At 36.2% G+C, this 26255-nt stretch overlaps 1 protein-coding gene across 1 annotated transcript; it reads left to right on the top strand.

Moving 5' to 3' along the window:
* The first annotated feature begins 16410 nt into the window (after window positions 1-16410).
* Window positions 16411-21672, top strand: fstl3 (follistatin-like 3 (secreted glycoprotein)). Its single transcript, XM_059342052.1, has 5 exons — window positions 16411-16638; window positions 17070-17255; window positions 19551-19766; window positions 19862-20089; window positions 20174-21672. Exons 1-5 carry the CDS (start codon window positions 16569-16571, stop codon window positions 20224-20226), a joined length of 753 nt encoding a protein of 250 aa, XP_059198035.1. The 5' UTR covers window positions 16411-16568; the 3' UTR covers window positions 20227-21672.
* Window positions 21673-26255: the final 4583 nt, after the last annotated feature.

Below are 26255 nucleotides of genomic sequence, written 5' to 3'. Positions count from 1 at the left end.
GTCTCTATGTGTCATCCCTGTGATAGTCTGGACCAGTTTTAATGTGGGGGCCAAGCAGGGACCAGTGTTTAATCAGAGGGGCACTTTAAAAAATGGCAAAGATGATATTTAAGCATTCAAAACCTTTATTTTAGCTTATTTAAAAATCTCATTTAAGTATATTTGGAAGATACAAATACATTGATTGAAACAATGAGACTTACCAACAATAACAACTATTTTTGTACGACAATGACATTTCCCATTTTTGTGCACAATTAGTTTTTATTTTATTTTGAAAGTGCAGTACAGTGAGAATTATCTTTTTTTATATTTACACAAGCTTTTATTGCACAATTAAACTATTATAGAATGTACACATTCTGGGTTCCTTTTGTGTACAATGAGATATTGTTTGAACAAAAAATTGGTAAGAATTGTGCCGTCGTTCATTATAAATTGATCATTTAATTATTAATTAACAAACAACCTGTCCGACCAATCACAAGTCAATGACAGCTGTCAATCATGTGGTCAAAAACCTTTTTTTTTAAACTTCGAATAACTAATTAAAATAACTTATTAGAAAAACTAACACTTGAACAAACATCAGCGTGATAAGAATTACCAAAATTTACAGAAATCTTTTTTGCAAAACATTTATTTGCCCTTTGCTTTGAGTTTTTAGTTGGAGGGGGGCAGGGTTTATAAGCTATACTGCACAGTGGTGGAACAAGTATTCAGATCCTTTACTTAAGTAAAAGTACTAATACCACACTGTGAAATTACTCCACTACAAGTAAAAGTCCTGCATTCAAAACTTACTGAAGTAAAAGTACAAAAGTATCAGCATCAAAATGTACTTAAAGTATCAAAAGTAAAAGTACTCATTATGCAGCACGCCCCCACTCATTGTAATGTATTATCTAATATATTATTAGATTATTTGTATTGATGCATTTATGCAAGTAGTGCTTTAATTTTTTTTTTAAATGGGGCTGATTTTAACCACTTAATATACTGTTGTGAGGTTTAACTTAAAAAAAAATGTCTCATGACTTTAAATTTTTTAAGTTTTTATGTTAAATTTCGACCTGTAAAGTAACTAAAGCTGTCAGCTAAATGTAGTGGAGTAAAAAGTACAATATTTGCCTAAAAATGTAGTGGAGTAGAAGTATAAAGTCACATAAAATAGAAATACTCAAGTAATGTAAAAGTACCTCAAAATTGCACTTAAGTACAGTACTTGAGTAAATGTACCAACCTGGTCTCACAGAAATACGTGAAATAGCCATGGATTTCGCTTAACTCAAAATCCGTGGAATAGCCACGGAATCGCTCAAATTTCCGTGAAACTGACACGGATTTCGCTACAATGCAAGTTAATGCCAGTCATATCCCGTGGCTATTCCAACATACAGAGTGATTATGTACATTCACTGAGTGAATATTTAGAAAATAAAACATATATTTCTCGCTAGAAATGTGATCAAAATCCATTTTTATGCAGAAACTAAGTCAAAATATTGATTTTTCACTAAAAATGAGAGAACTGTCCGCCATGTTTTTTGTTCTGATTGCTGGGACCTTGAAAGTCACGTGACTTGGAACAAACCAATAGCCACGGGATATGACTGTCATTAACTTGCATTGTAGCGAAATCCGTGTCAGTTTCACGGAAATTTGAGCGATTCCGTGGCTATTCCACGGATTTTGAGTTAAGCGAAATCCGTGGCTATTTCACGGATTTCTGTGAGACCAGGTTGAAATGTACTTAGTTACTTTCCACCACTGATACTGCAGCATGCCACTAGGGGGCGATCAGGATGTTTTGGCCTCCATTGTGAAGATCTGTCATGTTGTTTATCCGTCAGAATTCTTATTGTCAGTGAAATTGTTATTTTTAACATCCCCGCTGCATCATTAGCATGCAGCTAGCTAGTGTATTAATATGACAGCTCCTCCGGCTGCTGTTGCTCTGTTTTCTGTCTCCAGGGCTGCAGACCTGTCACAGGTTAATCAGCCGCATGAGCCACACCTGGGCCCGGTGTGTCTCAGGCAGGTAACTCAGAGAGCCTTGTGGGAAGATCACCTCTCCCATCACACCTCACACTCTCTTGTGTTTCTTCTCATTTATTTGGCACTAAATGTTCCTTAGTCAGTCATATTTTTGGGCCTCATGCAAAAACATTTTCCCTTCATATTATGTGGTTTTTCAAGCTCAATATCACTTCAAAGTCTTGAAATATTCAATCCGTTAGTGGAAAACTGCCCATGAGTTCTACAACAGGTCTGTAGCACTCGTAAACTAGCTTTGTAAATACGAGAAAATTAAAAGAAAGTTCTCCTAACACTAGCCACTTAACCCTTTATCAGGCATAGAACTCTATTTGGTAACTTGAGGTAATATTTCGAGAAAAAAGTTGCAAATTTACTAGATTAAAGTGGCAAATCTACAAGAAAAAAGTCACAGATTTAAGAGATTTAAAGTGGCAAATCTGTAAGAAAAAAGTCGCAGATTTATGAGAAAAAAGTGGGAAAAAAGCAACTTTTTTCTCCCAGATTCACCACTTTAACCCTTAATAGGGCACTCATTGAAATACTTGCAAATTCCAATTTTCAACCCTAGAGAATATTACATACTGTTAGAATGTGTGGAAAAAAAACATACGTAAATAATATTTTGAGAAAAAAGTTTACTAGATAAAAGTGGCAAATCTACGAGAAAAAAATGCGTAGATTTATGAGATTTAAAGTGGTGAATCTGGGAGAAAAAAATTGCTTTTTCCCCACTTTTTTCTCGTGAATCTGCAACTTTTTTTCTTGTAGGTTTGCCACTTTAATCTAGTAAATTTGCACCTTTTTTCTCGAAATATTACCTGACTCTAACTACCAAATATAGTTATTTGCCTGATAAAGGGTTAAGAATAAATCCGTTCGTACGAGTGGTTCTTGCAAGAGGCCCATTATTAAGATCATCCTTTTATGTTCATGTGAACGTATAAATCATAGAAGTATTTATTCTGTATTTAAGCAAACTTCTTGTTCACCGGTATTGAAGAGATACGCAGCAGGTGTGAGCGATGTAGAGCGATAAGGTAAACTGTGGTGTCCACAGTCTTATCATTAAAAATACTCAGGTTTTCTTAAAACTAATGATATAAATTACATGATGAGTTTACAGTTTTTATTATTTAAAGATTGTTTTCAGTATGTGCCTGTATGATTGTGTTCAGAAAGGGACTAATGTGTGTTTCTGTGCCTTACAACAATGGTAAAAGATGTTTTCTGTGAATGAATGCATTTATGTGCTATCAAATACTCTTTATATTTATAAAAGAAGAGTTGGTAATAACCCTTGCAAGGTGTTTCTGATAGGGTAAGTAAAGTCTGTGTATGCTTTTAGGACTGAAAAGGGGTTGACTGCCATGTCTTCAGCATTAATCTATTGAAAAAATATTCAAATCTATTTTATTTTTACTGCTGCTAAGAAGATGTTCTATATTGTGTTATTTAATAATAAATGGCTTTGAGAATAAATTGAGTACTGCATATCCAACATGTATTAATATAAAAACAAAGAACAGAATACCTCATGTTTCTACTCCTCACTGTAAAAAATAATCTGTTAAATTTACGGTAAATTACCGGCAGCTGTGGTTGCCAGAACTTCACCGTAAAAAAATACAGTGAGGGGGTTTTCTCCTGTAAATTTAAATATCAGCAAAAACTAATTTAGACTGAATATTCTCGTTATTTTTAAGGTAATTGTGTCATTCATTCACACATCATAGCAAATCTCCATTAACTTTACATGAAAATGTTATATTTTTACAGCAAAACTGTGCGTTTCCTACAGTTCATGACAGTAAAAGTAAAAATTGTGCTATTCCTTGATTTACGCTAATTAAAAGTGCCTACTACGGTGATACACAATTTTTAATTTTACGCCCCATTCCTGATGCAATTTGACAGTGTTTTACTGTAATTTCTACAAACATTTTTTACAGTGCTCTTGGAGGGAACACCTGATGTGTACATATGTTTTGACACATATAGGTGAATTGTACAGCTGGATACTGTACATTCCAACACCTTACAGACAGTTTTTGCAAGTGAGCTCAAATGAAAACAATTGAATGTGCAGCAAGGATTAAGAACATGAAACCTCTTTGCCATTACACTGCTGAAATTCCTGTTTGACCGCAACAAGGTGATTATCAGCCAGAGAATAAAAACAACGATTTTCTCTGTAAACCAGCCAGAAACTCACTATAACAAAAGGAGCTGTGTTTTGTTTGTTTTTTACTTCCCAGGCTCTTCGCAAAAGCCTCCACTGCACTCTCACAAGACCATTAGACCAGTAGTTCTCAACCTTTTTGAGTCGCGACCCCCAATTTAACATGCATGTTGTCGGCGACCCCCACTCACTGAACACAATCTCACAGTTCAGATCAGACAAACTCAGTTGATACAACGAATTTTGGACAAATAATGAAGCAGACAACGACTAAAACATCTCTCTCTCTCTGTGCATTTATATATTTTTTGTAACAGTCAGCTTCAAGCCAGAGACTCCTTGTAAAGTATTAACTTGCTAATTTGGGATTTGTCAGAAAAGACACAAAATTACCCCAAAAAAGAATCAAATTGACCAAAAAATTACATAAAATTAAGCAAAAAAGGACTCAAATTGACCACAAAATGACAAAAAATGACCAGAAAAAGACACAAAATAACCAAAAAGGCACACATTGACCACAAAATGACCAAAAGACAAAATTACTAAAAAAAAAATAAAAAAAAAAACCCACACAAAATGGGCAAAAAAAGACACAAAATGACCAGAAAAAGACAAAAAATGACCAAAAAAAGACACAAAATTACTGAAAAAAACCCCACACAAAATGACCAAAAAGACATTAAATGACCAAAAAGACTAAAACACATTAACACATGAACACTTTAACACAGTGGCGACCCCCAGAAATCATCTCGCGACCCCAATTGGGGTCCCGACCCCAAGGTTGAGAATAGCTGCATTAGATGACTGAAGCTAGTTATATATGTGAGATTTTTTCCTCTTTACATTATCACCCATCACATCTGCTTTCTGCTTTCCGCTCCTCTTCTGCTTTAGTATATTTAGGTGTAACTGTCTGCCAAAATGTGTGCAGAAGATGTGAAACGCCCACCTGCTTCCTGATGTGGTTAAGTCTTCACTGTTTCAGATGTTTTTCTGAACTTCTACCCATTTTATGCACCAACAGGGTTTTTTTTAGGGGGAGATAGCTGGTCAACAGTACATCGACAACCTCAACAGTATATGCCATATAGAAGTGGTATACATGATTTTCAAGCTGTGAACCTGAAGATTGATTTGAGTTCTTCTGGTCACAAATATGTGATAAACATTGTGTTTTGGTAAGGCACCTACACTGTGAAAAAGCCAACTTGTAGGCTATTTTTTGGCCTAAAACAGTGATTTAAGTTGGTAAAACTTGGAAATATAAATTACTGATATTTAGGGCAATAACGTAAGTTAGCACAACAAAGGAAGCCAGTTGTCTGCTCAAAAACAAGTTGGTGAGTTGTTGTTACTTATATCTTTAAGTTGGGGTTCACAACAAGGGACAATAGTTCTGATAACTCTTATTTCTTTGTTGGGAAATGCAGGAAAGCGGTGAAATTCTGTCATTAGCAAGAGCTAGCGGCTAACTGATGCTAGCGGCTAACTGATGCTAGCGGCGCTGCATGTTACAGCTACAAGAGTAGCCATTAGCGTATCAATGCTAACTCAAAATTGTAGTCGCAACATTAGCCGACATTTCATAGCAGCGTTACAATCGTGCCAATTCAGCACATTGCAGAAGTTAGCAGAAGTAAGTATTAAAAGATATTAAAATGTAAAATTATAAGTTAGTACAACTTACAGTTGAGTTGACAAAAATCTGAATTCAGAGTTGAGCAACCTCAAAAACAAAACTTAAAATATTTAGTTTAATTGTCCAACTCAAAATTTTATCGAAGTTTGTTGCCTTGAAATTTTGAGTTCACCCAACTTTTCTTTTTTTGCAGTGTGTACATGATTTTCAAGCTGTGAACCTGAAGATTGATTTGAGTTCTTCTGGTCACAAATATGTGATCAACATTGTGTTTTGGTAAGGCGCCTACTTTAATGTCGAAAGTGTTTAAAATGCAATCCATTGCAATGATTTACTATATCTCATAAGTTGCTGCAGCAATTACCATTTCATACAGAGATTAGATGCTAGAAATAACCATTGATAAAATGGTAAAAAAAAAATAAAAAAAAATACCACATTAAGACACTAAGGGACCGCTTTGAAAATAACAATAATGAGAATTTTTTCATAAAAACCTTGGAGCATGATTTATCCTCTGAAAGACAGGAAGCCAGCCAAGGATACTGGCTAACTGGTTAAAGTTCTGCAGTCTCACATTCTGAGACAAGGTCGTGTTCAGAGTTGGACGACTTCATCTGCTTCCAAGGGCAACGAAATAAGGAACAAAATCTGAGGGTGACCCTGAAGGCAACACGCCAAAATACTGTGACACCAAACACTGCTGCATGTACAAACATGATGAAATATTCTGCACATGCTCAGATTGATCCCTCCGACTAAAACAACAGGCTAAGCTTATTTAATTCAGATAAAACATGAGCGAAAACCCAAGGTGAAGCATGTGAGGGCTTGTTTACTGCTATTATTTCTTTGTAATTTAGTAAATATGATCACCTTTTACAGTTTTTTCTGTCAGAGTGATAAAACAGAACAGGTAGGATGTGGATAAAGTTTGCTATGATTGTGGCTTGTAAAGGGAATATTAAACTGTGGCGTCCTCTCGTATCCAAAATATGTTACTACAGTACTAAACAGCTTTAAAAACCTCCAACAGATAATTCACATGCAACTTAGAATACAGACCTAATTCTGTTATTTCCACTTTTACTCAGGAATAGCAATTCACTAATGGAAGTAACAGAAGATGGATTTTTAAATGTGTTATGTCATTGTTTGCCAACAGTGATGGTCTAGATTTGTTTATTGTGTAATTGTACATGTATTGTACCCCCTCTTGTGGACAAAGAGTTTAACTACAGAAAAATATTCCAAGACAAATATAAAAAACAAACAGGATTGAATTGTGGCATACTCACATTTGTGCATTTCAATGTATCATTAAGAAATTATCTCTCTTCTGAAATGTTGCTTCTCATGTTTAAGTTTCAAGACTCAGCTTTATTGTCATGCAGTTGCATGCAATGCAGTAGCCTCATACACGCTACAAAACTCACCAAATGTACAAATAAACATGTTAATGATTTAAATTAGACCAGAATAGAACAATACAATAAGCAATCCAGTAAAATAAAGTAAGTTGCATTAAAGGGAGAAATGAAAACGAGGAAAACAGGGAAATAGTTTAAAGGTAAAAGATAAAGTGGTGATGGATGCAAATGATGTGTTATTGTCTATTTAGGGTTGCTGTGGGAAAGAGACTATAATAAATATAATAATAATAATGACTCAATTGACCTCGATTTGCAATATAAGAATGAAACATTTTGCAAAAAATCTTGTAATATCCTCCAATATCACTTCAGGGTCGATATTTTCAATTTCCAGGAGTCCCCTATAAAGGATTAAAATCAGTATTCAGATCCTTTACTTAAGTAAAAGTACTAATACCACACTGTGAAATTACTCCACTACAAGTAAAAGTCCTGCATTCAAAACTTACTGAAGTAAAAGTACAAAAGTATCAGGATCAAAATGTACTTAAAGTATCAAAAGTAAAAGTACTCGTTATGCAGCACGCCCCCACTCATTGTAATGTATTATCTAATATATTATTAGATTATTTGTATTGATGCATTTATGCAAGTAGTGCTTTAATTTTTTTTAAAAATAGGGCTGATTTTAACCACTTAATATACTGTTGTGAGGTTTAACTTAAAAAAAATGTCTCATGACTTAAATTTTTTAAGTTTTTATGTTAAATTTCAACCTGAAAAGTAACTAAAGCTGTCAGCTAAATGTAGTGGAGTAAAAAGTACAATATTTGCCTAAAAATGTAGTGGAGTAGAAGTATAAAGTCACATAAAATAGAAATACTCAAGTAATGTAAAAGTACCTCAAAATTGCACTTAAGTACAGTACTTGAGTAAATGTACTTAGTTACTTTCCACCACTGGTTAAAATAGATGTGTTTTTTCTAGTATAGCAGCTCATGAGTTAACAAACTGTTATTATAGAATAAGGTGTTTTTAATATCTAAAAAGTCTGTTATGAAAAAACCCATCTTGCCCCCTAGAGGCCACTGCCTAACAATAAACTTAAGAATGCTTCCGCGGTCGTTGGGGACACGGGGTCCTGCTCAGATGATTTATTGGCAGCACAGAATCCAATTTTTCAATTAAACCGGCCAGGCTGACACATGAAATAATGATGATGATAGGCTGAAAACAAAAACCTTTCACTTCAAAACAAAGAAGGCCACAAAAAGGAGACAATAACACTTGAGGCTTCATGCAAAAAGTTTATTTTCACACACACACACACACATCACTAATTGTGTGTGCCATGCTGGGTCCCATTCAAGCATCCTTGAAAACAATGGGAGCAGGGCTCTGTTTGTTTTTTGTCTTTTCAGAGTCAAATAAGGACAAACAACCAACATGTTCTGTTCTCTTCTCAGAACATTTGCAATCAGACACGGTGGTTTTCAGTAATTTATTTCAGAAAGGATACCACTATTTCTATTTGTTTTGTAATCTAACCAGCTATTGTGTTTTCTATCATACACTGCAAAAAAGAGAAAAATTGGGTGAACTCAAAATTTCAAGGCAACAAACTTCGATAAAATTTTAAGTTGGACAATTAAACTAAATATTTTAAGTTTTGTTTTTGAGTTTGCTCAAAATTCAGATTTTTGTCAACTCAACTGTAAGTTGTACTAATTTATAATTTTACATTGTAATAACTTTTAATCCTTACTTCTGCTAACTTCTGCAATGTGCTGAATTGGCACGATTGTAACGCCGCTATGAAATGTCAGCTAATGTTGCGACCACAATGTTGAGTTAGCATTGATACGCTAATGGCTACTCTTGTAGCTGTAACAAGCAGCGCCGCTAGCATCAGTTAGCCGATAGCATCAGTTAGCCGCTAGCTTTCGCTAATGACCGAATTTCACCGATTTCCCACATTTCCCAACAAAGAAATAAGAGTTATCAGAACTATTGTCCCTTGTTGTGAACCCCAACTTAAAGATATAAGTAACAACAACTCACCAACTTGTTTTTGAGCAGACAACTGGCTTCTTTGTTGTGCTAACTTACATTATTGACCTTAATGTCAATAATTTATATTTCCAAGTTTTACCAACTTAAATCACTGTTTTAGGCCAAAAAATACAAGTTGGCTTTTTTGCAGTGTACCTGCTGCAAATTCATAAGGGAAAATGTGTTTCATTATGTCCTGACATTTAACTCTGGTGGGAGAATTGTGCAACATATGACAGAATGAGGAGACAGACTGGTAGACATTTGTCTCTGACTCATATCCAGATTGCACCTTGAGCTGAAATTGGCAGACGATATCCTCCACTGAATTTAAAATACACTCCTGTTACGCTCCGAAATGTCTCATAAATGCAATTCCAAAGCATGGTGAAAGCTAATGATAACCAGCAGCAGATCATTGCCTCATTGTGCAAGAACTCCAAACTATTTTTCATTTTAAATAAAAACAGACAGCGTGGCATTTTCAATTGACCCCTTGTATTGTTCGCAGCTCTTTTATAATTATTATCAACAATGGACTTGGTACACGGGAAACTTTTTCTCAGAAAAATATCTGGCATTTTCTACGTCCCCCACACGATCAGCAGTCCAGTTACAGTATATCTGGAATATCCGTAAAAATGCAAAGTACTGGAAACAAACACGAAAAATATATATTAATAATAAATGCCAAATACCAGAAATGTATGTATAATGTATTGAATGTATGTATATGTCTAATTTTTTTATATTCTTTATTCTTTCTTCTATATCTTTGTTCCTACATCTTGGGCTGCCGTGACAACTAAATGTCTCCAATGCAGGATAAATAAAGTCTTATCTTATCTTATCTTATCTTATCTTATCTTATCTTATCTTATCTTATCTTATCTTATCTTATCTTATCTTATTGATCCACTGTTAACAGCTGTTATATGAAGGATCACTTTCAGACTGAATCTAAAGGATATAACAGATGTTATCTGGGATATAACAACTGTAAATCACATAAAGGGCTGTTTGATGGCTGAAATTAATTAAACCTTTTTATTAAGTGAGGACACATGATGACTTCAGGAAGCTGCAGAGATGAACAAACCCTGACTGATGAAATTAATGAAAAAATTGGGAGACAAGAGAGGGGCGCCCTCATCTGGTCATTTTGCTTAATTGCATTTACAAATATACAGTCCTGACTCAAAAGTTTTATTATATGTGGCCGAGTGTTTATGAGAAGCAGTAACAGCTTAGGATATTGTCAGGTTTCATACTAATAATAATGATATGCCTCTTATAAAAATATGAAACTTGGGGCTGATTACTGACACCAGGACATTTGTAACAGGTGAACTTTAAGGGCAAATTACATAAGAATAAATGTAGCAAGCCTCTCCTAAACACCGCCCACTATATTATACTGAAGTACTGCTTCACTTATTTTATCTCAATGATTACTTAACGCCACAGATGGATTATAAGCCCCTAAACATATAACATATTCTAGATGGGACCAAGACTTTGTGGTGGTTTTGTCTCTTGTTGTAGTTTCAACCCTGATTCCAAAAAAAGTTGTCTAGAATGTAAACAGAATGTGATCATTTGAAAATCCTCTCCAACAAAGATTGAGTTGAAAACAGCACAGACAATATATTTAATATTAATTTTGTTTATATACACTCCCGGTCAAAAGTTTTAGAACACCCCAATGTTTCCAGTTTTTTATTGAAATTCAAGCAGTTCAAGTCAAATGAACAGCTTGAAAGGGTCCAAAGGTAAGTGGTGAACTGCCAGAGGTAAATAAAAAAAGGTAAGCTTAACCAAAACTGAAAAATAATGTACATTTCAGAATTATACAAGTAGGCCTTTTTCAGGGAACAAGAAATGGGTTAACAACTTAACTCTATGGAGTCTTGGGCTATTTTGTCCATTTTTGAATTCTTTTCATGTCTTTGTAAGTCATTTTGTGTCTTTTTAAGTCATTTTGTGTCTTTTGGTGTCTTTTTTTGTCATTTTGTGTCTTTTTTTGGTCATTTTGTGTCTTTTTTTAGTCCTTTAGTCCAACATAAAATGTGATTTTGAATCTTTTTTTTACTTTCAAAACACTATCATGCTCAATAAAGAATTTTAAATGTTGCAAATGTGCATGACCGGTAGTGTATATATATATGTGTGTGTGTGTGTGTGTGTGTGTGTGTATATATATATATATATATACAGTATATTCTCCAAGAGAGCACCATTGCACTGAATATTGATCGAAATTGTTAGTAATGGAGTTATTAATGAATATAAACAATGTCTATTGGGATTTTTTAAATTATTATTATCGGGAGTTTCTGACACTTTTGGATAATTCAGCACGCCCGGGGTGAAACTGACCCATGAACATCACTGCTGCTCCTGAGAAAGGAACACAACAGGAAGGTTAAATAGAGAAAAAACAAACCCTGCCCCCCTCCTCCACTAGATGGCAGTGGTGTTTTTTGCCTTTTCTCTTTTATTACCATACACATGTACAGTATGACAGAGTGAGCTCCACACCTGCCCAGTGGAGATGCACTCACTCTATCCCACATTAGACACAGTCCACCATGAGCTTCTTCAATTTCATGCTCCCCCTCAGAGCACTTGAAAGAGACCAATATTTCTCAAGGATGGGACTCAGTAAGCTGCCCCCTAATAAAGATCATACATTAGTGGGTGCTCCACAGTCCCCACCATGCTGTATTAATTTGTATGGCTCGGCAGTGAAGATCCAAACCATATGAGGAGCTGAGTGGATCTGCAGAGACCCGGTGCAGAGGCAGGCCACCCACAGCCGCCGCTCGCTGCTCTCTCTCCGTCTTTCCTCCCCTCCCAGGTCAGGCAGCATTCCTGCAGTGCCCTGGGGAACTCCGCTGAAGAAGGCAACATCATTCAGATACTACAGAAGCATATGCTACCTTCATTTCCCCCCCTCCAACCATCAAAAGGGAACATAAAAAAAGCCCCAGTGACAGACAGATGGGCAGACTCACATTACTTTGGCATTAGTGCATACCTCTCAGTGTCAGGAGGTGAACGAGTGCAGGAGCAGAGAGGAGCAGAGAGGAGCAGAGAGGAGCAGTGCAGATGTTCTTATCAAGCAGGATGCTAATGCAGATTAGCCCGTTAGCTCGTCACCTTTCTGATGGCTGGATGCTGTCTGGGCCGCAGATACTCTATATCAGAGGTGTCAAACTCTGGCCTATAGTATAATTATATTTGGCCTGCAAGGCAATACCAAATTATTATTATACAGCGCAAATAATACTACAAATCCCAGAATGCTCTGCTCGTGTTTTTTTTTTTTTAAACATATGTTTATTGCACATTTTGTTAATTTTCAAACGGTGAACAACATAGAACAAGAAGGCACATACAAGAAAAAATAATAACAATAATGATAGCAATAATTATGATTAAAATAAATAAATAAATAAATAAATAAAATAAATAAAAATAAATAAATAAATAACTGGGGGAAAAAGGGGGGGGGGGGCTTTATAACCACAAAATAAAAATAAATGAAAAAATAAGTAAATAAATATATACATACTTATATCTATACACACACTCAGATACATATACATGTATATGTATCTGTGTGTATATCTGCTCGTGTTTTGGCTTGAACACAGTAGATCAGTGTGGAGCAAACTCAGCAACAATTAAAGTTGTCTTTATGCACTTTTTCTTGCTACACTGTAAAAAATGTTTGTAGAAATTACAGTAAAACACTGTCAAATTGCATCAGAAATAGGTCGTAAAATTAAACATTGTACATCACCGTAGTAGATACTTTTAATTACTGTAAATCAAAGAATAGCATAAAACTTTAAATTCTACTGTCATAAACTGTAAAAACACACAGTTTTGCTGTAAAAATGTAACATTTTCATGTCAAATTAATGGAGAAATACCACGATTACACAATTATCCAAAAAGGAATGGGATTATCCAGTATAAATTACAGCTTTTGCTGATATTTACATTTACATACGCTCACTGGAATTTTTACGGTGAAGTTCTGGCAACCACAGCTGCCGGAATTTTACCGTAAATTAAACAGATTTTTTTTTACAGTGTAGTCCAAGGCATGGGCTTGAATGGTTGCACATTCATTGAAGGATATTATTATTAGTCATTTGGTTTATTATTGTTATTTTATTCTTCCATTTATTTTTAGCCTGTGGAAAAAGATTACTGTTAAATTTAAATTTAAAGAAGGCTGCATATAAAATAAAGGGACGTAAGATTTTTATTTAAATTTTATTTAAGAAATGAATGCCGTTGATGTGTTTGTTTGTTTTATTTGATATTCGATTTTGCATGTTTGCAATATTAAGTTATATCAAGCTTTAGTTTGAACTTGTTTAGGTCCATTTTTTCAATAAATATCAATGTTGGCCCGCGACTTTGTCCAAGTTTTACATTTTGTCCCACTGTGTATTAGAGTTTGACACCCCTGCTGTATATATATCCACAGTGTTTCAGTGTTTTCAGTCTCGCTGGCTGTGGTTGTCTGTGTCTGATCATCATAAGTGGGCTTGAGAAGCTCCAACTTACTCGTGTTTATTGAACTTGATATATTGCTCAAGGGCAGACCACCTTCACACCCACTCCCCCTCATCTCTCACTATTATTCCAACCGCAGCTGTAGAGTGAAATATCAGCATTCATTGATAAACCCAGACAGTCAACAAAATGAGGTCAGGCATTGGTTAGAGAGACAGATGACTTCATTTATCCAATAGCTGTCATTATGGATGTTTTTGGCACTTTATATTCATTTGATCAGTGATGGAAAAAGTATTCAGATGCTTTACTTAAGTAAAAGTACTAAAATCACACTGTGAAATTACTCCACTACAAGTAAAAGTCCTGCTTTCAAAACTTACTGAAGTAAAAGTACAGAAGTATCAGCATCAAAATGTACTTAAAGTATCAAAAGTAAAAGTACTCGTTATGCAGCACGCCCCCACTCATTGTAATGTATTATCTAATATATTATTAGATTATTTGTATTGATGCATTTATGCAAGTAGTGCTTTAATATTTTTTTTAAATGGGGCTGATTTTAACCACTTAATATACTGTTGTGAGGTTTAACTTTTAAAAAAATGTCTCTATACTTTAAATTTTTTAGGTTTTTATGTTAAATTTCGACCTGAAAAGTAACTAAAGCTGTCAGCTAAATGTAGTGGAGTAAAAAGTACAATATTTGCCTCAAAATGTAGTGGAGTAGAAGTATAAAGTCACATAAAATAGAAATACTCAAGTAATGTAAAAGTACCTCAAAATTGCACTTAAGTACAGTACTTGAGTAAATGTACTTAGTTACTTTCCACCACTGACTACAAGTAAAAGTCCTGCATTTAAAAGTTACTTAAGTAAAAGTACAAAAGTATCAACATCAGAAAATACTTAAAGTATCAAAAGTACTTGTTGCTGAATGCCCCCACTCAGGTTGTTTTATATATTCAAAAAATATATATTACTGGATTATTATTATTGATGCATTCATGTAAGCAGCATTTTACTGACAGGTATGTGTACTTTTTTGTGGTTTAATTTATAAAAGTGTGTAATCATTTTAAATGTATCATGTTTTTTATGTTGAATTTTGACCTGAAAAGTAACTAAAGCTGGCAGCTAACTGTAGTGGAGTAAAAAGTATGATATTTGCCTCAAATATGTAGTGGAGTAGAAGCAGTGGTGAAAAGTAACTAAGTACTTTTACTCAAGTACTGTACTTAAGTACAATTTTGAGGTACTTGTACTTTACTTGAGTATTTCCATTTTATGTCACTTTATACTTCTACTTCACTACATTTTGAGGCAAATATTGTACTTTTTACTCCACTACATTTAGCTGACAGCTTCAGTTACTTTTCAGGTCGAGGTTTAACATAAAAAACAGAATAAATTTAGGTGATTAGACACTTTTTAAAATAAACCTCATAACAGTGTATTAAGTAGTCAATAAAGCCCTACCTTGAGAAAATTAAAACGCTGTATACATAAATGCATCAATAATAATAATCTTATATAATATCTGGAATATATAAAACAATCTGAGCGGCTCCATTCTGCATAACGAGTACTTTTACTTTTGATACTTTAAGTACATTTTGATGCTGATACTTTTGTACTTTCACTTAAGTACATTTTGAATGCAGGACTTTTACTTGTAGTGGAGTCATTTCACAGTGTGGTATTAGTACTTTTACTGAAGTAAGAGATCTGAATACTTTTTCCACCTCTGAGTAGAAGTATAAAGTTACATGAGTGAATATATTCAAGTAAAGTACAAGTGCCTGAAAAGTAAATGTACTTAGTTACATCCCACCACTGAATGTGGTTTAGTAAAATATTGCCAGAAACCTTTTTAGAATACGCTTAGAAGTTAGTATCCACTTTCCTGTGGTGGTCTTCACTTTCCTCTGCATTTACATTACAAAGAAGCACAATTTAAGGTCAGTTCTGGATCAAAACACTTCAAAAAGACTCATGTCTGAACAGAATAATGAGATAAGAAATAAGTTTGCCATTTCCAAAAACCCCACGGAGCAGCTCATTGACAGAAGGACAGTGATCAAACAGTTTGTGATCTGTTAGGAGAATAAATTCCTCTGAGCTTTGCCACATTAAAGAAAAGGGATTAGACAATAGTGAACAAAACATCCGGGAGCCACCGGACAAATAAAAAAAACATGAACTTCTTCCTAAAAGGTCACATTCAGAGGTGATTATGCAACAAAGAATTTCCCCCAAATACCTGAACAGCTAATTAGTCAACTCAAAAAGTAAAGTGCAATAAAAAAAAGTTGAATAATGAAAAAAAAATCCATCCAAAGCCGAGGACTTAATGAGTCTTTAATGAGTCTAATATGGTGTGAAAATGTTTTGTGAGGTCATGTAAGTGCCCAGCGTCTGGCGCTGGAGGGCATGGATCATTTCCCGACTCTGGAAATTGAGTCAGAGTCAAACTGTGTCCTGCCCTGGCTTATTACTGGCTGAGAGGATCGCCCATCCCAGCAGCATAATTCCATCTGGGCTAAATATTTATACAGAGGGGGAACGACATCACTTATCCACAACACATTCATTCACATAAGAGTGAGCTACTTCCAGATCCCAGTCAGACTGAGCCGCTGTGTTTTCCAGAGGAACATCACTGCTTTTTGCTGATATTTGCAGAGACAGAAAAGCTTTCAGAAAGAAGAAAAAAAAGATTTTGTACTGACAAGAGTACACAATGAGCTTTTTTATCCCTGTGTTTGGTTTGATTCTTACTTTGTATCAGATTGGGAGGAATCCTGCCAGTGGTGAGTGGACTTTTTTCTCTCTTTTTTTCTATCTTAAACTCATATTTATGTACTGTTATATACTTTTTTTTTTATTTTATCATGGTGCTGCCTTCTTGGCCAGGTCATTCTTGAAAAAGAGATTTTAATCTCAATGAATTTGACCTGGTTAAATAAAGGATATTGATTGATTGATTGACTTTACCTCAGCCTTTTGAAAAAACAGAGCATTAGAGAAGTTATCTCTCTGTATATATATACTTATTAAAGAATATAAACACATTCCTGCAGCACACAGGTGCTACATATTAGCCATTATAGTAATCAAATTTTAAATTATACATTAATTAAGTCCAACTGGCAGTAATTCAGAATGATATAAGACACTTTTAATGTATTTTTTAACTCGTTTTTGTGTGTTAAAGTTGTATTTGTGCTCATATATTCCCCAGCTGGGATGTGCTGGCTGCAGCAGAGTCAAGACCAGAGGTGTGACATGGTGCTGATGCGAGGGGTGACCAGGGAGGAGTGCTGTGCCGGGGGACGCCTGGACACAGCGTGGTCCAACACCAGCCTGCCCATGAATGAGGTCAGCCTGCTGGGCTTCCTGGGAATTGTCTCCTGTAAACCATGCAAAGGTAAACAATCCTTAAAAAAACAACTAATTAGCTGAATCTGCCAAGTAGAAGGAATCTATTACTCGTGTATTTGCTTTGTTTATCACTGCGGGGGCTGGGATTAGTCACTGCATGGAGCCCAGAAGTTACCAGAGTGCTTCAAAACCCTGATTAGATTATTTTTAGTCACATTGTGAGTAAACATGATCCGACTGGCAGTTTAAATTGCTGCTTAGATACCATTTACAGCCTCAAAAACAGAGTTTCTGTCTTAAATGCACTACCGGTGAAAAGTTTTAGAACACACCAACTTTTCCAGAATTTAATTGAAAATGATGCAGTTTAATGTCTCAGTGTACTCTGAAATTAATGCACATTTGCAACATTTAAAATTCTTTATTGAGCATGATAGTGTTTTGAAAGTAAAAAAAAGATTCAAAATCACATTTTATGTTGGACTAAAGGACTAAAAAAAGACACAAAATGACCAAAAAAAGACACAAAATGACAAAAAGACTCCAAAAGCCACAAAATGACTTAAAAAGACACAAAATGACCAAAAAAGACACAACATGACTTACAAAGACATGAAAAGAATTAAAAAATGGACAAAATAGCCCAAGACTCCATAGAGTTAAGTTGTTAACCCATTTCTTGTTCCCTGAAAAAGGCCTACTTGTATAATTCTGAAATGTACATTATTTTCCAGTTTTGGTTAAGCTTACCTTTTTTTATTTACCTCTGGCAGTTCACCACTTACCTTTGGACCCTTTCAAGCTGTTCATTTGACTTGAACTGCTTGAATTTCAATAAAAAACTGGAAAAACTGGGGTGTTCTAAAACTTTTGACCGGTAGTGTATGACAGGCACAAAATTGGCTTCTCTGTTACACTAAATGACTCCAGCCTTCTTGGAGAGTTAGTGAAAGTTAATTAAAACCACGCCATTTATGAATCAAGATATTTACACAATGAGTGCATGACTCCTGGTGTGATTTTCTAACAAAATGCAGACGTGGATCGAGAAGAGGCGTTCCACATAACTCCACCCAGCTGTCCGGAGTCGCTTCTCCTCCTTGGAATCTATGCAAGGTTCATTCAGGTTCACTTGCAGATACGTTCTGTTTTCACAAGCAGTACTCATTGGCCAAAATATGTGAATTACTCCATGCTGATAAGGCTCAGTAAAAACTGACCTATTGGCTTTTTTATGGAGAACACACCCATACACACCCTAGGGTTTTCTGGCTTTGTCACATGGATTAGAGGGACGGGGGTTCTGTATTTAGATGAACCTGAAATAAGCAGAAAGAGCTCAGGGAAAGGTAGCTCCAGCTTTGTAAAAAAAACAAAAAAAACCCTCTCACTGAAGGTAAACAACTGCCACATGGAAAGTGAATGAAGATGTAGAATCACAACCTCTATCCTTCTCATTTCCTTCTTCCATCATGTGTTCACATTTTCTAAAAGCTAGTTAAAAAGAAGCTCTGTTTGCTTCCACGAGCAAAATAAAAAAAATAAATTCCTGCAGGCTGAAATAAATGCCTGCCACATGCCCAGATGTCTGGGACTCATAATGTGCTTCACTATCTTGATTATTTGGAATTCTGTGGGAGGAAAACATCACTTCAGTGGAAGTTTAACAGGGGCTCAATTCAAAATAAGTCACCTAGATCATCACAAGACTATAGTTTGTTAGTCTAGTGTCTATAGGACTGTATGACGACGACGAAATGAGGAAAAAAAAGACATAAAATAACTAAAACAGACACAAAAAAGACACATAAATGACAGAATGAGAAGACGGAATAACAATCTAACATCTATAAAGGTCCTGGGAAGTCAACATTAGACCTGTGTGCATTGTCTAATGTTGCCTCTGCACTGTGTCGGATCACAGTTGCGCCTGTGCTTTGACATTATGGGGTGTCAGAGCAGCCCGGGGCTCCCTCACTTCTCAGCCTGTAAACTTCTCTGACAGCTATTTGAACTCCATCTACCTCGGAGCCGATCCGTCCCTCTGCAGGAGCTTAGCCCAGTCTGTGTGCAGCCGTACACATAGATCTGTTATGAAAACACGCCAGCCTCACATTCCACCAGGCGAGACACCCCTGTGTGTAACGGTCAATAAAGAGATGTGATTATTGTAAATATTGTGCAAGGTGAAAATTGTGTTATGGTCTGGGAAAACCCCAGATCTTGAAGCTTGTTTTGTATGAAAATGCCTGCAGATCACCTGATGTCTGCAGACTTGTTAATACAGTAACATTAAACTGACTCTCACGCTCACATGAAACCGCTCGCTGTGCTTTTGTAGAGACGTGCGAGGGAGTCAAATGTAGTCCCGGGAAGGTTTGCAAAATGAAGACAGGAAGGCCTCAGTGTGTGTGCTCTCCAGACTGCTCTCATATTACCCGGAAGCACGCTGTGTGCGGCAGCGACGGGAACTCTTATAAGGACGAGTGTTCTCTGCTGATGGCGCGCTGCATGGGACACCCCGACCTGGAGGTCATGTACCAGGGAGACTGCAAAAGTAAGCAAGATTTATCCAACTTGTCCTACTTTCAAGGCGAGCCGTTACGTGCAAAAACAACAAATCACATATTTTTCTTGTCTCTTTTCTTTCAGAGTCGTGCTCCAACGTGGTGTGTCCAGGTACCCACACCTGTGTGACCGACCAGACCAACAGCGCCCACTGTGTCATGTGCCGCACCACGCCCTGCCCCATCCCCATGCCGTCTGAGCAGCCCATATGCGGCAATGACAACATCACTTACCCCAGCGCCTGCCACCTCCGCCGGGCCACCTGCTTCCTCGGCCGCTCCATAGGCGTCCGCCACTACGGCAACTGCAACAGTACGGCCTCTCTTTGTGTTGTTCTTACTTGTCTGTAACAATGAGGATTCTACGGCTTCACATTTTGACTTTCTTTTTGTGCAGGCCCTCCTCGGAAATCTCCAGATTTCGACGGCAGTGAGGAAAACGCCGTCTAACTCCTGAAATAGTCGATTGGTCGACAAACTTTCCAAGTGTCACACCACTAGCTTCCCATGATGACCTCTTTTTTTTTTGACAATCACTCCCCCCCCCTTCCCTTTGTGCACAGAATGACAATACATTCGGAAGACCTCTGTTGGTCTAACTGCCTTAACCCATTGAAGCCTGGAAAGCGGATACGTCGTTTTGTAGTATTTGTATAAGCTCTCAAATACTTTTTGAATTTCATTTCTATCTGCTACAGAGGCTGAAAAATCTATTATTTAGTAGAAGCGTTGACACTTCTGTTGAATTTCCAGAAAAAATTCAGATTTTAGGGGCTTATTTTAAAATCGCCCAGAGGTTTTACAGGCGTTTCAGGCCTCAATGGGTTAAAATGAGCTACAAAACCCTGCCAGCAATTTGTATTAACCTTGTGTTAGTTTGGGAAATAGAGGCAGATGTGTCTCGAGATCGAAAAATCTCATTGGCTCTTTGGGAAATGTGTGCATATTGTAAATAGAATACCACTACTATTTATTGGAGAAGGTATCAAACTCTATTTATGTTTTTATCCTAGTAGCAAATTCATATATCCTTGGGAAAGCTGATGCATAAAATGTATTTATTGTGTTTTGTTTATTGTGTATGTACAATAGCAGCCACTGGCATTGGCATTTTACAACTTTGTACATTCTCCATTCCCCAGAATACAAACAGTTTTCCCCCCACAAGGCTGATGGTAGGCATCGCTCACATGCTTGGAAAGCTGATACCACTTTATAGGCTGCAGTGTGGTTCCAATTCACCACAAACAAGAACAAGACTGCTACAAATTGCGCTGTAAGCTTTAGTCGTGAGGTGAGGAAGGGGCTCAGCCTAAACAAACCTGTATATTCTGCCCCCCACACACATGTTTACTGCCTGATCCTAACTCTCAGCCACCCGCTGATTACTAAAATTAACAGTTTGGTGTGTTTGTAGGAGTCTCAGAAGACTGAACCAAGCTCTCTCCAAAATACCTCCTCTGTTGACTGTCTGGCTTTTGTTTTTTAAATGCATTTTTTGTAGTTTGTTTTAGCTCATTCCATTGCTGTTTTGCTGCTTTGATTTGATTTTGGAGACTTCATGAACAGACAAATGTAATCAGCATTATCTTATCGAATGGAGAATTCGATTTGTCTGAGAATGGACCAAACAGAACAAACCTGATGTGTTTACCTTCTGGTAAACCTGGTGGATATCCACACAAATGGTCAAAGTGATCCAACTGAAAGCTCAAAGCAGAAATACTTTTAATAATCCTGTATTATGGAACATCTCAATGACTCTCCTGTAAATAACAGTCTCATGTGTACCTTCCTGTGTACCTACTGTGAAAATTGAATGACAAATGCATCAACATATTTTTGTATTTTTGTACTGCCATTTCAAAACAACATAAAGTTTAATATTTGTCACAATGTGTCCTATTTCTCTCTTTACAACCTGCTTTATATTAAGGTCCTTGTAATAACCATTTATTAACAAGTAATAAGGCATTGTTCTCCCTTTAGATCCCTTTAGCTGCAAAAAGCATAGTTAACTGTTAACAAGTGCATAGTTAACTTGTAATAGATGAGCAATAAAGTATATTTTAATATCAATAAGCAAACAAAAGATTAATAAAGGCATGGCAAAGACATAATGGGTGGGTCATGGGTGTTTGTAATGCTATTATGAAGAATTATAAGATACTCATGAGGCTTTTATTAATGTTCTTATTATACACCTCTTATAGCCTGCTATTAGCTGTATTATAATGCCATTATTAACACTTATGTAGGCTTTGATTAATTGTTTCGGGACTGCTATGGTTGTTTAAATTGCTTTTAAAACTTGTATGTACATTTTTATGTTATTTATTGTTTGATTTTTATGTGAAGCACTTTGTGACTTCTGTCTGTGAACGGTGCTATATAAATAAAGTTTACTTACTTACTTACTTACTTATAAACACACAATAATGTTAATAAGCATCTTGTAAGGACTTACAAGGGCCTTATTACTTGTTAATTAATGGTTATTACAAGGACCTTAAAGGAACACTCCACCGTTTTTTCATATTAAAACATGTTATTCGGGTGAGTAAGACGAGTTGATACAGACCTCTTGCGTCTCAATGCGTGCACTCAATCGCCCTGGCGCGCGGCGCCACTTGGCTAGCACTTAGCTTAGCCCAGTTCATTCATTAGGATCCAAACAGATGGACAGTTAGAAGCGACCAAACTCCTCCACGTTTTCCCTATTTAAATACAGCTACACGAGTAGTTAAACGACCAAGTATGGCCACACAAAATAAAACGTGGCGCTTTTCTAAGCGGATAAAAAGGATAACTTCGACTTCGACTTCGACTCGGCGCAGTAATATCATCACTCCTGAAAAATCTTCTCCCCTCAGGAGTGATGATATTACTGCGCCGAGTCGAAGTGCTCCCAAGTGCTATTCCGCCATACATTATAGTTATCCTTTTTATCCGCTTAGAAAAGCGTCACGTTTTATTTTGTGTCGCCATACTTGGTCGTTTAACTACTCGTGTAGCTGTATTTAAATAGGGAAAACGTGGAGGAGTTTGGTCGCTTCTAACTGTCCATCTGTTTGGATCCTAATGAATGAACTGGGCTAAGCTAAGTGCTAGCCAAGTGGCGCCGCACGCCAGGGCGATTGAGTGCACGCATTGAGACGCAAGAGGTCTGTATCAACTCGTCTTACTTGACCGAATAACATGTTTTAATATGAAAAAACGGTGGAGTGTTCCTTTAATATAAAGCGTTACCTGCTTTTCCTTTTTATTTTTATTTTTACCTCAACGTATCGTCTGCATAGAAACATAATGCATAAAAAACAATATACACACTCTTCAGCTGTGAAACATTGTGTAACCTGCATTTTACAAAATTTGGATTTTTCCAAACTGTGTCACAGTCTTAATCATATCCAGTTTCAGCCAAATGAGGTCATACTTGCACCCTTTAGGAAACTGGACTGCTGTTTAGAGTGGTGGGTCCGGCTCCAGCCACTCAGATTATTCGTATTCTCCTGAGTCGCCTCTCTGAGAATCAAATCCAGGCCGGGCAGCTCGTCTCCCGTCTCCTCAGGGATATCCCTGCTCTGGGTTGGTGGGTGGGTCAGGCGGATGGAGGGCGATGGAGCTGAGGAATGAGTGTTTTGAAGTTTCGAGGCCTGGTACTGACTCACTTCCCTGTGTTAAGTACCTCCCTTGTTTTTTTGCCTTTCTCTCTCCTTCCTCTGGATCCTGCGCTACGCCATGCAGCAGCATCTGGTTCGACTTTAGGGAGATGTTTATATTCCTGTCCAAGTACCCTTTTATTACACTGGGAATGGAATTAGATGTTTTGTTAGTTCGAACAGCGCAAATAACAATGCCACCGAGGGGCCCAAACATAAAACACCCCAAACTAGCTTTTTCGGAAATGTGTAAAATGACATATGAGTGATTAATATGAAGATCCACACAGACATATTGGTGAGATTTAGTCATCAGGCATGCAGACGTGACCTCAGTATAGTCCACTGGACTTCTGTCTAATGAGGCCTCTAAAGATCTTTAGAAATAACATATACACTACCGGTCAAAAGTTTTAGAACACCCCAATTTTTCCAGTTTTTTATTGAAATTCAAGCAGTTCAAGTCAAATGAACAGCTTGGAAGGGTCCAAAGGTAAGTGGTGAACTGCCAGAGGTAAATAAAAAAAGGTAAGCTTAACCAAAACTGAAAAATAATGTACATTTCAGAATTATACAAGTAGGCCTTTTTCAGGGAACAAGAAATGGGTTAACAACTTAACTCTATGGAGTCTTGGGCTATTTTGTCCATTTTTGAATTCTTTTCATGTCTTTTTTTGTCATTTTGTGTCTTTTTTTGTCATTTTGTGTCTTTTTTTAGTCATTTTGTGTCTTTTTTGTCATTTTGTGTCTTTTTTTGGTCATTTTGTGTCTTTTTTTAGTCCTTTAGTCCAACATAAAATGTGATTTTGAATTTTTTTTTTACTTTCAAAACACTATCATGCTCAATGAAGAATTTTAAATGTTGCAAATGTGCATTAATTTCAGAGTACACTGAGACATTGAACTGCATCATTTTTAATTAAATTCTGGAAAACTTGGTGTGTTCTAAAACTTTTGACCAGTAGTGTACAAACTTATTACAGATCTAAAATTTAACAGCTTCATTGACCCCTCATTATGTAAGATGCAATGCCCACCTTAATTTCTTCCCACCCCGTACTTCTGGCGCCCTCGCTCGGACCAAACCCATCAAACTCGGCCTTTATTTGGATCTTAACGACACATTGTGTCTGCATCTTTCATATTGTGGTGACAAAATCTTAGACTGAAAATCCAGACTAACCGACTGACAGATCCATTAACACCTGGCACTCAAAAGCATTCAAAACCACTTTTGCGGTCGTTCCTGTCACAGTAGGTTTATCTAGGATCAAACACACACACACATGCACACATGCACGCACACAAAGTGCGAGATATCTACTGATGTTTTTTTTGTCATTTTGTGTCTTTTTTGGTAATTTTGTGTCTTTTTTGGTCATTTTGTGGTCAATTTGTGTATTTTTTGGTCATTTTGTTTCCTTTTTTTAGTCATTTAGTGTCTTTTTTTAGTCATTTTGTGTCTTTTTTGGTCATTTTGTGTCTTTTTTTGTCAATTTGTGTCTTTTTTTGTCATTTTGTGTCTTTTTTGGTCATTTTGTGTCTTTTTTAGTCAATTTGTGTCTTTTTTTGGTCATTTTGTGTCTTTTTTTGGTCATTTGCGTCTACACTGTGTTAAAGTGTTCATGTGTTAATGTGTTTTAGCCTTTTTGGTCATTTCATGTCTTTTTTGGTCATTTTGTGTCTTTTTTGGTCATTTTGTTTCCTTTTTTTGGTCACTTTGTGTCTTTTTTAGTCATTTGGTGTCTTTTTTGGTCATTTTGTGTCTTTTTTGGTCAATTTGTGTCTTTTTTTTGGTAATTTTTTGTCTTTTTTTGGTCATTTTGTGTCTTTTCTGGTAATTTTCTAGCTTTTTTCGGTCATATTATGTCTTTTTTGATCATTTTGTGGTCATTTTGTTTCTTTTTTGGGTGATCTGAACTGTGCGTGATTGTGTTCAGTGAGCGGGGGTCGTGGACAACATACATGTTAAATTGGGGGTCGCGACTCAAAAAGGCTGAGAACTACTGGCCTAGCTAACCGATGTCAGGTAGGTCTGAGGCTTTCACCCAGAAGATCAGTTGTCCAAATGAATCCAAAAGTCAACGTTGTTATTTGAAGTTACGTATGTAATTTAACTCCAGTGTAGCTACCTCATGTTCTCCATTACATTTAACATTTTACGTCACATTTTGTCACCTGCGTAACTACCTGATGTCCAACAGTAGTTATTTTACGTCAAGCTATCTTTTCCTCAGCTTACTCATGTACAGGGGTGCTCAAAGTTGGTATAAAATACTTTTTTCCTCTTCCATGAAATGATTGTGACAATGTGATTTATTCTGGGCAGATAAAGTATAAATCTTCTATGAACTTTATTAATCAATCTTTGAAAATGAAACCATAATTAACTAAGGATTGTGTCTAAAAACACAATTATTCCAACTTTATGGGTGACTGTGTAGTTTGTTGCCTAAACCCATCCAAATGGCAACTGTTTAACCTGTTTAAAACTGACTGTTACGTTTAAGTACACTGTAAAAAAACGGTAAAAAAACGGCAGCTGTGGTTGCCAAAACTTTACCGTAATAAATACGGTGCAACTTTTTCTAATATTACGGTAAACTGATATTAGCACTGTTGATTTCATGTTTACGATTGTCATTTTATTCCAATTTATACCGTTAAAAAAAAAAGTTTTTCCATCAAAAGAAATGCTGTTCTGCCATATATTTGACCAGAAAATACTTTATAAATGCTGCATAAATTAAAGATTTTACCATTAAATATTACAGTATATATTTTTGTTAGAGATATGGTGTTTAGTACATTTAACAG

Source organism: Centropristis striata, chromosome 9 (genome assembly GCF_030273125.1).
Source record: "Centropristis striata isolate RG_2023a ecotype Rhode Island chromosome 9, C.striata_1.0, whole genome shotgun sequence".
Lineage (NCBI taxonomy): Eukaryota > Metazoa > Chordata > Actinopteri > Perciformes > Serranidae > Centropristis > Centropristis striata.
This window is presented reverse-complemented; position numbering and strand designations above follow the sequence as displayed.

Bases quoted from the DNA above. Each gene is read 5' to 3' on its own strand.
- fstl3 (XM_059342052.1), top strand. From the start codon at position 16,569: ATGAGCTTTTTTATCCCTGTGTTTGGTTTGATTCTTACTTTGTATCAG. The intron at 16,639-17,069 runs GTGAGTGGACTT...TATATTCCCCAG, and splicing joins TGGGAGGAATCCTGCCAGTG to CTGGGATGTGCTGGCTGCAG. The intron at 20,090-20,173 runs GTACGGCCTCTC...CTTTTTGTGCAG, and splicing joins CCACTACGGCAACTGCAACA to GCCCTCCTCGGAAATCTCCA.